The sequence below is a fragment of the Loxodonta africana genome, chromosome 12 (genome assembly GCF_030014295.1).
Source record: "Loxodonta africana isolate mLoxAfr1 chromosome 12, mLoxAfr1.hap2, whole genome shotgun sequence".
Classification (NCBI taxonomy): Eukaryota; Metazoa; Chordata; class Mammalia; order Proboscidea; family Elephantidae; genus Loxodonta; species Loxodonta africana.
The window spans coordinates 89,892,815-89,905,209 of NC_087353.1; the positions used below are offsets into that span (position 1 = coordinate 89,892,815).

Here is a 12,395-nt window from a genome sequence, read left to right on the forward strand (position 1 = left end):
ATGATGAGAGGAGTAACTTTAGAGTAAAAACAGACTTAAAACAAGAGCCCTTTCATGGGGTCACCAAGGGCTCCAAAACAGAAAGCAGGCCCTTCAAGAGATGGTACATTGTCCCAGCAAAGTACCAGAACATACCTTCCACTGTAGGCTGAACTTGGCTTGATTAAAACTCACTTTTTTTGATTTGTTGGAGCATGTATTTGGTCTTTTTCTGTTTGATCAAAAACGGACCTGGTCCTTTCCTTTCAGAGGAGGCAGCTAGTTGAAAATACACAAATTGGTGAGATCCCTACCCTAGCCTGGACCAGAACCGGCTAACTCGGTGGCTTAGGGCTGGAAGCTGAAGTTTCTCTTTGGGCATTCTCTAAGAACTGGTTCTCTCTCGTGAGGTCCTGATGAGGAAGCGGTGGTTACCAGTCAACCTGCAGTTGCATTTGTTTATTCAGTCAGCATTTATTCCTGTATTCCAAGGGCAATGTTAGGCCTGGGGTTTGTGAAGAGTAAATGGGACCTCTGCTTTCACAGCCTAGTTGAGGGGGGATATGCCATTAAATAAATAACATTGGAGCTTTATCCTAGTGGAGAAGGGGATGGCATTCCAGCCAAGGGAGGACATATTCAGAAGCATCAGGCAAGAATGAGTTTGGGAAACACTGGGAGCTTTGCTCAGTCTCCGTTGTAGGCTAGCGAAGGTGGAGAGTGACACAGGAGTGGGGTGCCCTCCCTGGCTGTGGAGAGTCGCCAGGTGGGACTGTGAGGATGCCCTGTGGTGGGGAGAAGGGGTTTGGACACCTATGTGGGCAGGCAGAGATGGTGGGCTGGGTCTGGCAGAAGGCCTGGGAGGAAAGGGGCCTGTGCCTGCAGGTTCACAGCAGCCACCTCATGGTGCTCGCCCTGCTTCTGTCTCGTAGGTCCCGGATCCGCAGAGAACTGTTCATTGAGGAAATTCAGGCCGGGAGCCAGGGCCAAACCGGGGCCAGCGACTCCCCGTCGGCCCGAAGCGGTAGGGCAGTGCCCAGCTCGGAGGGCGACAGCTGCGACGGCGTAGAGGCTGCAGAGGGCCCAGGCGCTGCGGACACCGAGGAGTCGGGCGGCCCCGCGGCCGCCGCCAAGTCTCAGGGAGGGCCGGCCGAGGCGGCCGCGGCCCCGGAGGAGCGCGAAGAGGCGCCGCGGCCGCCGGAGAAGGCGGAGCCGCCGCCCTCGGCGACCCAGGCCCCGGACGACGCCGACGACGAGGGCCAGTCAAGGGCTCCGCCGCCACCGCCGCCGCCAGAGGGCCCTGCGGACGGACCGGGGCCCGTGCCAAACCCTGCCGCCGACGCCGCTGCGCCCACGGCCGGGGAGGACGCCGCTACCTCAGCCGCCCCGGCCGCCGAGGGCCCCGGCCAGGCCCGGGAGGGCGCCGCGAGGAGTTCCGCTTTGCCAAGCACCAGCGCGCCGCCGCCCTGCGCCCGCCGGGCCAGCTCGCTGCAGAGCCTCTTCGGCCTCCCGGAGGCGGCGGGCGCCAGGGACTCGCGAGACAACCCCCTGAGGAAGAAGAAGGCCGCGAACTTGAACAGCATAATCCACCGCCTGGAGAAGGCCGCCAGCCGGGAGGAGCCCATCGAATGGGAGTTCTGAGAGGCCGCCGCCCGGCCGAGTCCGGCCGAGCCGGGCCGTCGGGCCAGTAGCCGGGAGGGGCGCGGCGACCCCAGGCCGGACGTGTTGCGCACTTACCGCCCTGCGGGCCACAGGGCAAAATCGCCATAGGCCAAGGTGCATATAGAAAACAAAGGAGCATTAAGCCCAATCTATGTCGTGTTTTCAAGGAAGAAAACGGAAATGTGTAGTCGAGCTTTTTTGTACCCTGAAGTGTTTTTTTTATTGCCCTAAGTGATTTCCACAGATTCTGGAATAACTCTTACAGCTTTGCCTTGCGCCCTCCTCTTTCGTGTGGGCTTAAAAAAAAAAAAATCAAACCCACATATTAAAAGGGGGCTTTTTATCTGCCATCTAATGGCTTCAGAGCGATAATACACTATTATCTTCTTAAACCAGGAAAAAAAAAAGTGGGGGGGGGGATTTTTTCAGAAAAATTAAAGAGTTTTTGTAGCTGTCCAGTTGCCACTAAGAGATTGCACAGTCAAAGCGACTCTAAACACACTAGTTTGGATTCCTAAATATTTTCAAGAAAAGAATCTTCTCGTTTGAAAACTTTGAATTAAAATAAAACACATTTACTCCACATATTTTTTAACAAGAAGAAAAGTCACATCAGGAAAATATCTGATTTTGTGGTAGCTGACGTAGTGTTTTCTTGTACATGAATAGAATCCTGACATGTAGTGCACATTGATCCATAGCTTTAACTGACTCTGGGCTTTTGCTGACCAGGGTTTGTTTAATACACTCCATTCTAGGCCAAATCAGGACAAAAAGAAAAGATCCGAATCTAGGTATTTTATAATCTGCTTTTTAACCTCTAACCGCAGAGCACGCTGATCAGACCTCATGTCTGGGAGGTTTGGGAGACAAGTTAGAACTGTAGCATGTTCCTGTTCGTTTTGTGTAATTTATGGTGTCTACGTCTGTGTTCGTGCGCCTGCACATGCGCAAGCATTTAAAGACAGCAGGAAAGAGTCGGCCGGTAAGGTCCCAGCAGGCAGTTCTGGGGCCCTGTTTAGAACCTGGGGCCACAACGGGGTCCTGCCCCTTGTAGACAGCAGTCTTTCCTTGGCACAGAAGGCACCACACCTCACACCACTCTCCCGGGCGCCTGATGGACTGAGCCCTACCAGGGGAAGATGCTCCCTGGGCCTGGGCAGGGCTTGCACACACACTCTCTTTCCCTGGCTTCCCACCACAAGCACTGATGACTATGTTGAAGTCGTGGGAAGCTTCCTTCCCTGCAGAAGAGAGAACGTGGCAGTCTGGGCTCTGCACCCACCCTCACAGACATGGCCCACACTTACACCAAAATGTTGATGCTCTTCACTTCCAGACCAGACCATTTGCCCTTCATTCATTCTGCCTCTTGGAAAGTTCTTTTATGCACAGTTTTAGGACAGTCTAAGTACAAATCAAAAGTCTAACTTGTCTCTGATTCCTCCTGTTGTCTATGTGTAGATGCGTGAGAATAGAGGTGGATGAGAGTGTGCGTGTGTGCGTGTGTGCAATTTTATACGTCTGTGTATTTTCTTAAGTACCTGTGCACACATAGAGTGCATTACTGCCACCTTTTTTCAATAAGCTGTTTTATCAGTTATGGCTTCTACAAGTTTGCTAATTTAGACTCCTTTATTGCCATATCTTTAAACTAACAATAGATGATTTCGGTATATATATATATTTTTTTTTTTGCTTATTTATAGGTGCTGTATTTTATTATCTGATTGTTAGGAAGGGATGAAAGGGGCAAATATTCTTTAGAGGGATAGACTGCCGGCAGTATTGGGTATAATTTACAAGATGTAGTTGTCATACTGTATATTACTGATTGAAAACTTTTTGACCGTATCGTGTATCATTGAAACCTTTTGTCTTAGGTCAACATCTTTGGATGACATTTTAATGGTGCATTCATTATTTCTTAAGTTTAATTAATATTACTTTTTTTGATTTGGGGGGGTGGGAGGGAGTTATAATTTTCAAGGTATGCTCCCGCTTTTACACCTCAGTGTGCTTGTATTAATTAACTTGTAGGCCTTTGACTGTAAGATGTGAAACCACGTTTCTTGCATGATATTTTAGAAATTACGTATTTCATTTACAGTCTTTTTAACCTGCAACTGCAGCACTTAATTCAAGATTTCACAAATTTTAAGAGTCACTACACTAAAGACAATGCCTTTTCATGAATACGAAGTTTCCAGAAGGCTCTAGGAGGCTGGGAGGCAGGCCGTTTGGTTGGGATGGTTGCATTATCTCAACTTGAAACCTGGTTCAGTGAAAACAGAATTCAAACTGGAGGATTGTAAGGAAAAGTGGGTTACCATCTGGCTCAGTTCAGGTGCGTGCAAAAGAGCGAGTTCACGTTAGTGACCCTTAGGACAGTGAGTAGCAGAACCGCAGACAGTACTGTGGTGTCCTCTCCACGAAAACCTCGAGGGATTTGTGTCATCGTGTGTGATGAAGCTCTAAACATCATTAGAATGAAAAGAAGGAAGTTAGCGGGAAACATTAGGGCAGTGTTTTTAGTTTTAAAGGCATAACTGTTATTTACAAAGGTGTTAAATCTGAGAAAATTGAGGCATATAGATTTGCCCATCCTAGTGGCCAAATAGTAACAGTCCAAAAGAGCCACTTTGGCTCTTCCAAGCAATTGAATCGTTTTTGTTGTTGTTCTGTTTTTTTGTTTTGTTTTTTTTTTAAGCCAGAGGAGTTGGTGGTTGTTGATGTCCATTCTGTCTTTTTTGCCAGACTTACATCAGAGTGCTTGATACAATCAGTTGGTTAAATTTTTGCTTATGGTTCTGTGTTTGTATTTTTTCTCGATTATTTATTTATTTTTATTTTTTCTTTTGTGCGATCCCAATCTCATGATCTCTTGTGTTGAGTTTTCACTGTCTGTAATACTTCTAAGAGCTGCCACTCATAACAAACGTGGAGGGCGAGTGCCCCCCTCCTTGTTGGGCCCCTCAGTTTGAGTCTAAAGGTTGATCTGTCTTCTTGATAAGCAATATTCAAGTGCCTTGAAAAGCATCCTCTTGTGGTTTACTTTCCACTGGCTGTCGTTCCAAACAGTAACTCCTGCAGGCAGCAGACCCTCCTCTCTTTACGCTCTATCAGCTTCAAAAGCTGATTTGTACCTCTCCCCTGGGGGGGAACGGTTCCGTCTAAAACACTAACGCTTAATTACAAGCTCCATTATACCATTTTAAATGGCCTCTTTTTGTTAATTGGAGGCAGTGTTCATAACTCTGGAGTTAAGGCTTTTGCCATTACTTAGCTAGCTAAGTGGAGACTCAGCATAAAATCAGTGTTCACATTTAGCCTCTTGGCCCTTGGGTCCTGCCTGAGTCCTCTGGTGGTGTCTGAGGTAGAGGGTGTGTGGGTTCTGTCCAAGACCCCATCCTTGCTCACTTCTATCCTAGAAAAGGGAGTCTTCTCCCCATCTAGCTTCCAGGTAGCCTCCTCTCTCAGACTTCTGAATCAGTCAGGATATCTGCGATTTGTTCGCCAGACCTCTCTTGTTGAAAAAGGATTACCATGGCCAGTTAGCACACCTCGGTGATGCTCATCACCAGGCTGAACTAAGGCTACCTGAGGAACCCCACGGCCCTGAGGAGGCTAGATCATCATCTCCTGGGGCCGGATCGGGCAGACTGTTCCAGGACACAGGTTGAGAGAAGTCTCCGAGAAATGCCAGGACCTTGACCTGAATGATGACTATCAAACCGTGGCCACTATGTCTGGGAAAATCAGTGAGGCAAGAGATACAGTTTATGGCCTCCCCGGAATAGTTCCTTGTCCTTCCCAAGCACAGCTGCCTCCCTGCCCAGTTTCCTTCCTGTTGGCGTCTTTGTTTTCTCCCCCCATTTAAAAACTCTCCTGTCAAATGTGGACATTCAGGTCTGCTGGTTGGTGTTAAAAAGCTTCGGGGTGAAATTTCCTCTGTGTTCTCTCTGTGGCCTGAACAGACTCCACACACACACACACACACACACACGCCCAGACAGCCAGCTCTAGGCGGAAGGAAACAGTCCACCCAAGCTCTCCCACCCGATCTGCCTCCCAGCCAGGGCCATGTCAGTCAGGCAGCTCACAAGCAAACCAAGGAGGCAGGTTGTGCTCTAATCAGAAGGGAAAGCTCTGCGCCTTGGCCAACTGTCCCGAGGTGGGGAATCAATCACGCCCTGGGAGAGATCAGAGCAAAAGTGTAAGTGACCGGGTGAGCGCAGGCAGGTGCCTCCCCGTGAAGGCTGCTCTGGATTCCTTCGTTCCGCCTGAACTCGCGTTCTTTGATACAGGGGTGATTAATGAACTCTGACATTCTATGCAATGTTTTTCATTCCTCTGATTTTAGAAAAACTAATCTCACTGAATTAGCAGAGGAACCAAGGAGAATATACCCATGTCCTTCTGGGATCAGCACAAAGTAAAATGGTGATAATGACTTACTGAATTTTGAGCCAGTGAACGACAGTCTTTGCCTTAAATGCAATATGACAGGCGCCTCTTGGCAGGCCTATCAAAACAAAAGGCTGCCCTTCCGTCATTCCAAGCCCCCACTCTTGAGGCCAGTGAGCCAGCTGTGTGGGGGAAGTGGAGCCATGCAAGGTTCCAGGAATGTGTGGGAAGCACGGTGGGTTGTTATCGGCATTACTTTAGGCTGGAGATTTGGCTCCTGCTGAGGAGAGGGGGCTCCCCTGCTCCTCCCTGGATGTCCTCCATGTCTTCACACTCCTCATGTGTTCCCTTCTACCTCACTGACCTGTGTTCTTCAGCTGACAACACTCCACACCTCCCACTCCTCAGAACCATGAGGCAAGTGGGCTGAAGGGGGATGAAAGGCTAGAAGTGCGGCAAATGGGAGTATATCTTGGCCTGGTAAATTTTTTTTTTTTTTTTTCTCTGCTGTGAATACCGTGTGGACAGACAACTGTGCTCTTGGGTTTTTTTTCTTGGCTTCCACCTGTTTCTGAAGCTCTAGCAGCTGTTTCCTGAGGTCTGGGGTCTTTGGTCTGCTTTGCTTTCTGTCCATTCCTGCTCAGCTGTTAAGATCCATCACAGCCATTCCCCTTGCCCTGAGCTGCCCCAAACTGGCCACATGAGGACACCTCCCCAGGATTCCTGCCTGGTGATAGTGACTCTGCAGTTATTGTTGTCTCTAGCTGGCACCGGGGGTTGCGATTTTTAGTGCCATTGTGAGCTCTCCTTTGGAAGCCTCTAAAGGACGGAAGAGGATCTGACTTTGTCCAGCCTGCATGCCTGGTCTTCAATCACATGAGCTTTTCTTTCAAGAAGAATGTTGCAGTTACCATCCAGTGCCCAAGAAAGCCAGCTCCCGGGGCTGCTGGTTGGATGTGGCCAAGGTGGTCTCCTGGTACAGAGAGTTTGGGAGTGGGGCTTCATGATTTTGTCATCATGTCGTGCTTGGGCAAAAGCTCACCCTTAGAAATTCACCCCCAATTCTCCCGCAGTTTCATTTGGGCCTGATGACATTAAGGAAGCCTTCATGGCCCCCAAGGCCCTGAGCAGCAAGGTGGGGGCATGGGACTTTCTAACATTATGTAGTTCAATCTCCAGGTGCATTCAATGCCAGTCTGGCCAGCACACTTGCATGCTTGGAGAATAGTACAATTTGACAACATTTTTATTCCCATTCTGCCTTTTGAAATATAAAACCACCAGGAAAAGAAGGGAAAACAAGCTCCCAATTAAAGTTCCAAAAAGATCCAGCCTGTGAAACAGAGAGATGTGCTGAAAGCCAAGGACAAAACTCTCAGCAGGAATCAGGTCAGAAGAGAGGGGGCATTGGAGCATGCATCCAGCATAACCCAAACTGAGTTCCGGCCCTGCTCCTGGGCTCTTCCTGACCCCGGAAGCCCCAGCAGCCTGTGTGCCTCTTCCCTATAAGGGACAAATGGAAGGCAATTCTTGTACAGTTCTCCCGTCTGTCCCACCTACAGGAACAGCCCCCTGCCCGTGCCCTGCCTGCTGCCCTCAACACCACCTCCCCCGCCAAAGAAACCACATCCTTGCTGTCAGTGGCATCGTCTTGACTTTTCGTTTCTGGATGAAGTGACATTTAGCTTTAACAAGACATTTCCAAAGCGCCTAGTCTCCTCCAAAATGCTGACTTTAAAAGTTGGGCATTGTAGGCGAAGAATCCTAAAAAAGGCTAGTGAGAGAAAGACAGTAGGCTATGCATAAATGTGCACTTCCCTGTTCCCCTGTGAGTAAACTAAAAAATACCTGTGAGTTGCCCTTCCTGGATCATTTTCGTTTACTCAGTGATGTTAAGAAGGACAGTCTCTGTTACTGTAATTTCTGTAGTTAGGCTTTAACTTCAAACACACAATATGCTAGATGCTATGTATCAAGCTTTCTGTGATCAGAAAGGAAAGGTGCCTTATATCCCAATGTCACGACTACATCCCTATGGAAAATAATCAGAAGCACAGAATGTACGAAAGCGTTGGGACTTCCGTTGGTGAAACAAGACACCGTTCAGCAAGACGCCTGGAAGTGGTCTTTTGTTCTTTCTTCCTCTTTTTCCTTTTTTTTTTTTTTTCTTGTAGTTTGCTTTAAACAGAAAGCACTTAAATAGATGACTACGTGTAAAAGCTCTGTGCAATAGAAATCGCTTTTCTTCGTTTTTAAAAGATAAGGTATTGCACACCAAATGAACTCAAAGTAAGCTTTAGACCAGGACGATTCAGGTTGTGGATGAGTATGTTCACTGTAGTTCCGTTTGTTCATGAACTGAAGGGAAAACAAGCCTCCCTCACCCCCTCCAATCTCTCAGCCTGCCTCTGCTGACCCCTGAGCTGGATGTATAGGGCCCACGGGCTCTGGCGGAAGCGACGGCTTGGTGTGGTGGGAGGTGGGGGGCGGGGGGGTTGGTGACTCAGCAGCTGAGACCCCTCCGAAGCAAGTGTCTGAGACCACACCCATCCCTTCTAGCACTTACCTTTTTCCCCTTGAGATGGACTAACTGCTACTGACAGGCCAGCGTGCATGAGGATAATTATAAAAGGATGTTTCCTTGAGGGAAAGGGAAAAAAAAATTATTTCTATCCTCTTCTATTTATTATTAGGTTAATCATTTGAAGTACTTATCAGGAGTGTGTTTTGTGTTGTTGTTTTTGTTGGTATAAGTGCTTTTGTTATCACTCCAGTGGTTACTGTCCTCTGCTTCCTGCCCCCTCAAAAGAACTCAAGAGCCTGGGGATTTGTTGGGGGGGGAGCGGGGAGAGGGGAGGGGTGTTCTCCAGCAGAATCAGACACCTGTCTCCAGAGTAGCCACCAGAAACGGTGGTCTCTATTTCTAACCCTATAAATGAGAGAGCTGATGAACAAAAATCTACCAGTGTAAAGAAGTGCTGAGGTGAAGGACACTCGTGTGAGGAGCTGCAGATAAAGCTTTGCAAAGCCAAGTTCAGTTCCCCAAAGCCTCCTAGAGCCTCTGGTAAGACTTCTGGGTTCATGAAGTTTCGGCGAGCCCTTGTCAGAAAGGGCGTGGCGGCCCAGTCAAGAGTATTACTTCCAAGTGAGAGAGTGGTTTCTTGCAAGGCTCACATGGGTGGCTGTGTTTTAGTTGGTTTATGCTGTCGTTTTCCTTGCATACGAAGTTGGTCAAAACCGTCTTGTGAAGCAGCAGTGTTCGTTAGTACCCGCTGTGGCTTGAGACTCATCTAGGAGGTCATGGGGGAGCCCCTTGCCCCTTAATGTGGTGGGCAAAGGAATGTTTGCTGTGGGGAAGAGCTTTCTTTGGCTAGAAGCACAGCCGACAAGACACCCAGTTGCTTCTTAATGTGGGGGTGGGGTGGACCTGTGGACCTCAAGCCCTGCCCCGTGGGCCCTTTAGAAGGAAGCTCACCCGCGGTAGGCAAGGGCCTACCAACCATCTGACTCACTTGGCAGAACGTTTCCTTTTATGCCATGGCTTTCCCCCTCTCTGAACTGTTCTTGTCTCTTTGAAAGAAAGCCCTCTAATAAAATAATTGCTCCCATCCCCCCAAAGGGTCTTCGTTTTTCTCTAATTAGTCTATGCATTTCTCCATCCTGCCGTTTTCTGCCTCTTCTCTCGAGAAAACGGGCATCTCACATCCCACCCTCTGAGGCCCCTCAGAAAATGCTGTGCATTTTGGAGATGTGAGGACTTGTTCAAAATTCTTAAAGCATTTGAGGATAGCTTGTTATAAAACAAAAGCGAAACAAAGGTGGTTTTCCCCATGTCCCTTTCCACTGAGTAAGAGACCTAGCTCTTTGCATTTTGTGCAATAACTACTTGCCCTGAGAGCGGGTGGCGTCACGCTCCTGTCCAGACTACTAGCACAGCACAAGACAAGCTCACACAAAGTGGTGGACTTCTTCCTGAGAACTCTTCTAATAAGCTCAGTTCCCCCCACCCGCCCCCGCGTATTGTGGTGTCTTACATTTTAGCAGTATTTTATATTTTCTGTAACGCACTAAGTCGTAGATGTTTTTAGAGCTCGTTTGTTAATACTCACAAATCACAGTTTTTTTTTTTTTAATCCTCACAGAGACCCAGTTGACCAAAAAAAAAAAATATATACAAAAAAAAACAAACAAAAAAAGCATCATTTTTGTACAAATAGCTTTGAGAAGCCTCTGTTGTGTTGCTGTGACACATCTCTGGTAACATTTTTATTTCTTGCTATTTGTTTCAACATTAAGAGTCGAAGTTGATCTGGCTGGCGCGGGGTGGGGGAGGCACCCGTCGGCCCCTCGGCATTGTCCCTTCTGTCTTTGGTTAGCCATACGATGTTTGTTCTCAGCACTGTACAACAGTCCCTATATGATATGGAAAAGCAATATCACTGTATGAAACTCACACCATGTATTATTATTATTCACTAGCACCCTAGGTGTGATAATTGAAGTAAATATCTTTTATACAAACACAAGCATGTGTGGGTTGTTTTGTTTTTTTTGTTTTTTTTTTAAGTGCTCTGGCCTGAGGAGAAGCAGCAAACACTTTCGTTCTGGGTCCAAATGGCACATCGGGGATGGCCATGACCCAGGTAGCTGTCTCTCTACCCTGTGCTTGCTCTGGTGCGTGGTGTCCAAGCAGGTGGCAGCAGAAACCTGGCGCTGGGGACGGGATTTGTCGGGGGTGCGGGCTACAGCGGGCCCGACTCTCAGCCGGCTCTTCATCCAGGCACCCCATAAGTGCATTGCGTTCCTGCTTGCTGTTGTCACCTTTACCGCTGTGTTCCCCTGGACCCAACACTTTCTCTCCCATCATTGCTTCCTGTCTGTAAAATGGGTATACCATCATTTCTAGCACACAGGGTTGTTGTCAGGACCAGGAATGATGGCCGGAAGCGCTGAGCGCAGCACTGGGTTGATGGTCGCGGCCAATAAATCGGGCTTCAATGACTCAGAGCCCTGGCCAGGTACCTCAGTGGAACAGCCCACACCTGGCCAGTGGCCTGGGCTTGGCCTTCGCCTCACCTCGCATGCTCTGTGGGGTCTCTTGCTTTGTCCCTGAGTCCTGCTGTGAAGAAGGTCCAGCCAGGACACCTGTTACCGTTGGGAAAGAAGTGACCATGTCTTGTGGGTTTCTGGAATGGGAAGGCTCCTGAGAAGGGACCCTCTTTCCAGCCAGGCAGGGCTCAGTGCCGGTGGTAGGAGGGCTCTTCTGAGTTAGCTGCCAGGCTGGTCAGATGTTTGTGACTCGGAGGGTGTTGCTCATCTCGAGACCTGCCGGGTGGGAAAAGAATCACTGTCCTTACTGATGTGTGGCTGGTGGGGGAAGGGTTATTACTTCATGTGCACTCATTTGTACACTTCAGAGTATGAAGCACACGCGATTCAGAAGCATGAGCGTCTCTCCCCAGGTTGAGCTGGATGCGATCCTTCCCCCGGTGAGAGACCCCAGAGCACAGGACACAGCCTCCCATGAGCTTCCGGTGCTCCCCCTGGTCCCTCTGTCTTTTCTGGTCACTCAGAGACATAAGTGCATCTAGAACGACCCCCTCAGATGGGAGAAATTAGCATAAAACCATAGCATTCTGCCAATTTCAAGTTTTAAAAAGCTTAAATCTGACTCCGCTAACGTTCTGCTCCTTTTCTGATGGCTAGCTTAGTTATGGCCCACTTCTTAAAAGTCTGTTAGCGAAACTAAAATATAAAATGTGAAAAATCATGTAGCACAATGCCTGCTTAGCCAGGAAGTCTCCCCACGTGCTTGTAATGTGAGATTTAATTTAGCAACACTGCAGTCGCAGGTGGTTGTGCAGGGCTGACTCCAGAGACAGAAAAAGCAAGTGAGTTTTGCCCGCCCTGACTGCAGTGGCTGTTGCCCTGGCCCCAGGTATATTGCTTTCCCTCTCCATGCCTCGTCTGTCTCCCTTCCCTACCGTTAAGTGGGTCTGAACAAAGTGACGCGATTTGTTTGATGCTCTGAAGAAACCCAACTGCAGAGGGTGATGCTATGTGATGATGTAATTATCAGAGTAAATGAGTTGTCTGCAGTGACCTGTCTGCTTGTGTTTTTAAAAACCTCCAAGTAGCTGCCTTGGGGTGTAGCTACTTCCTCCACCAAGTTAGGGTGCCGGCCTGGGGGCACACAGGTGCTGGCCCCTGCTTCAGAGCACCATTGGTTCCTGGAAGGTGGCTTGGGGTGGGAGCCAAGCTGGGAACTCAGCTCGAGAAAGCTGTAGAGATGTTGGTGGGGGCTCGTGGTCGGCAGGCCACTGATCCAAGTCTGACTCACCCGATGT

General features: G+C 48.8%; 1 protein-coding gene across 9 annotated transcripts in view; it reads left to right on the forward strand.

Annotated features, from left to right (window-relative positions):
- Nucleotides 1–12,395, forward strand: part of CUX1 (cut like homeobox 1) — a 458,571-nt gene that overhangs the window by 427,514 nt on the left and 18,662 nt on the right. For 6 of the 9 annotated variants that reach the window (XM_064295901.1, XM_064295900.1, XM_064295899.1 and 3 more), the window contains one exon: nucleotides 912–7,532. The exons of the other annotated variants lie outside the window; for them this stretch is intronic. In XM_064295901.1, coding sequence (XP_064151971.1) covers nucleotides 912–1,620 — 709 coding nt within the window. In that variant the 3' untranslated portion in view covers nucleotides 1,621–7,532. Of the gene's footprint in view, nucleotides 1–911; nucleotides 7,533–12,395 lie in introns of those variants that run through there. 9 annotated transcript variants of the gene reach the window in all.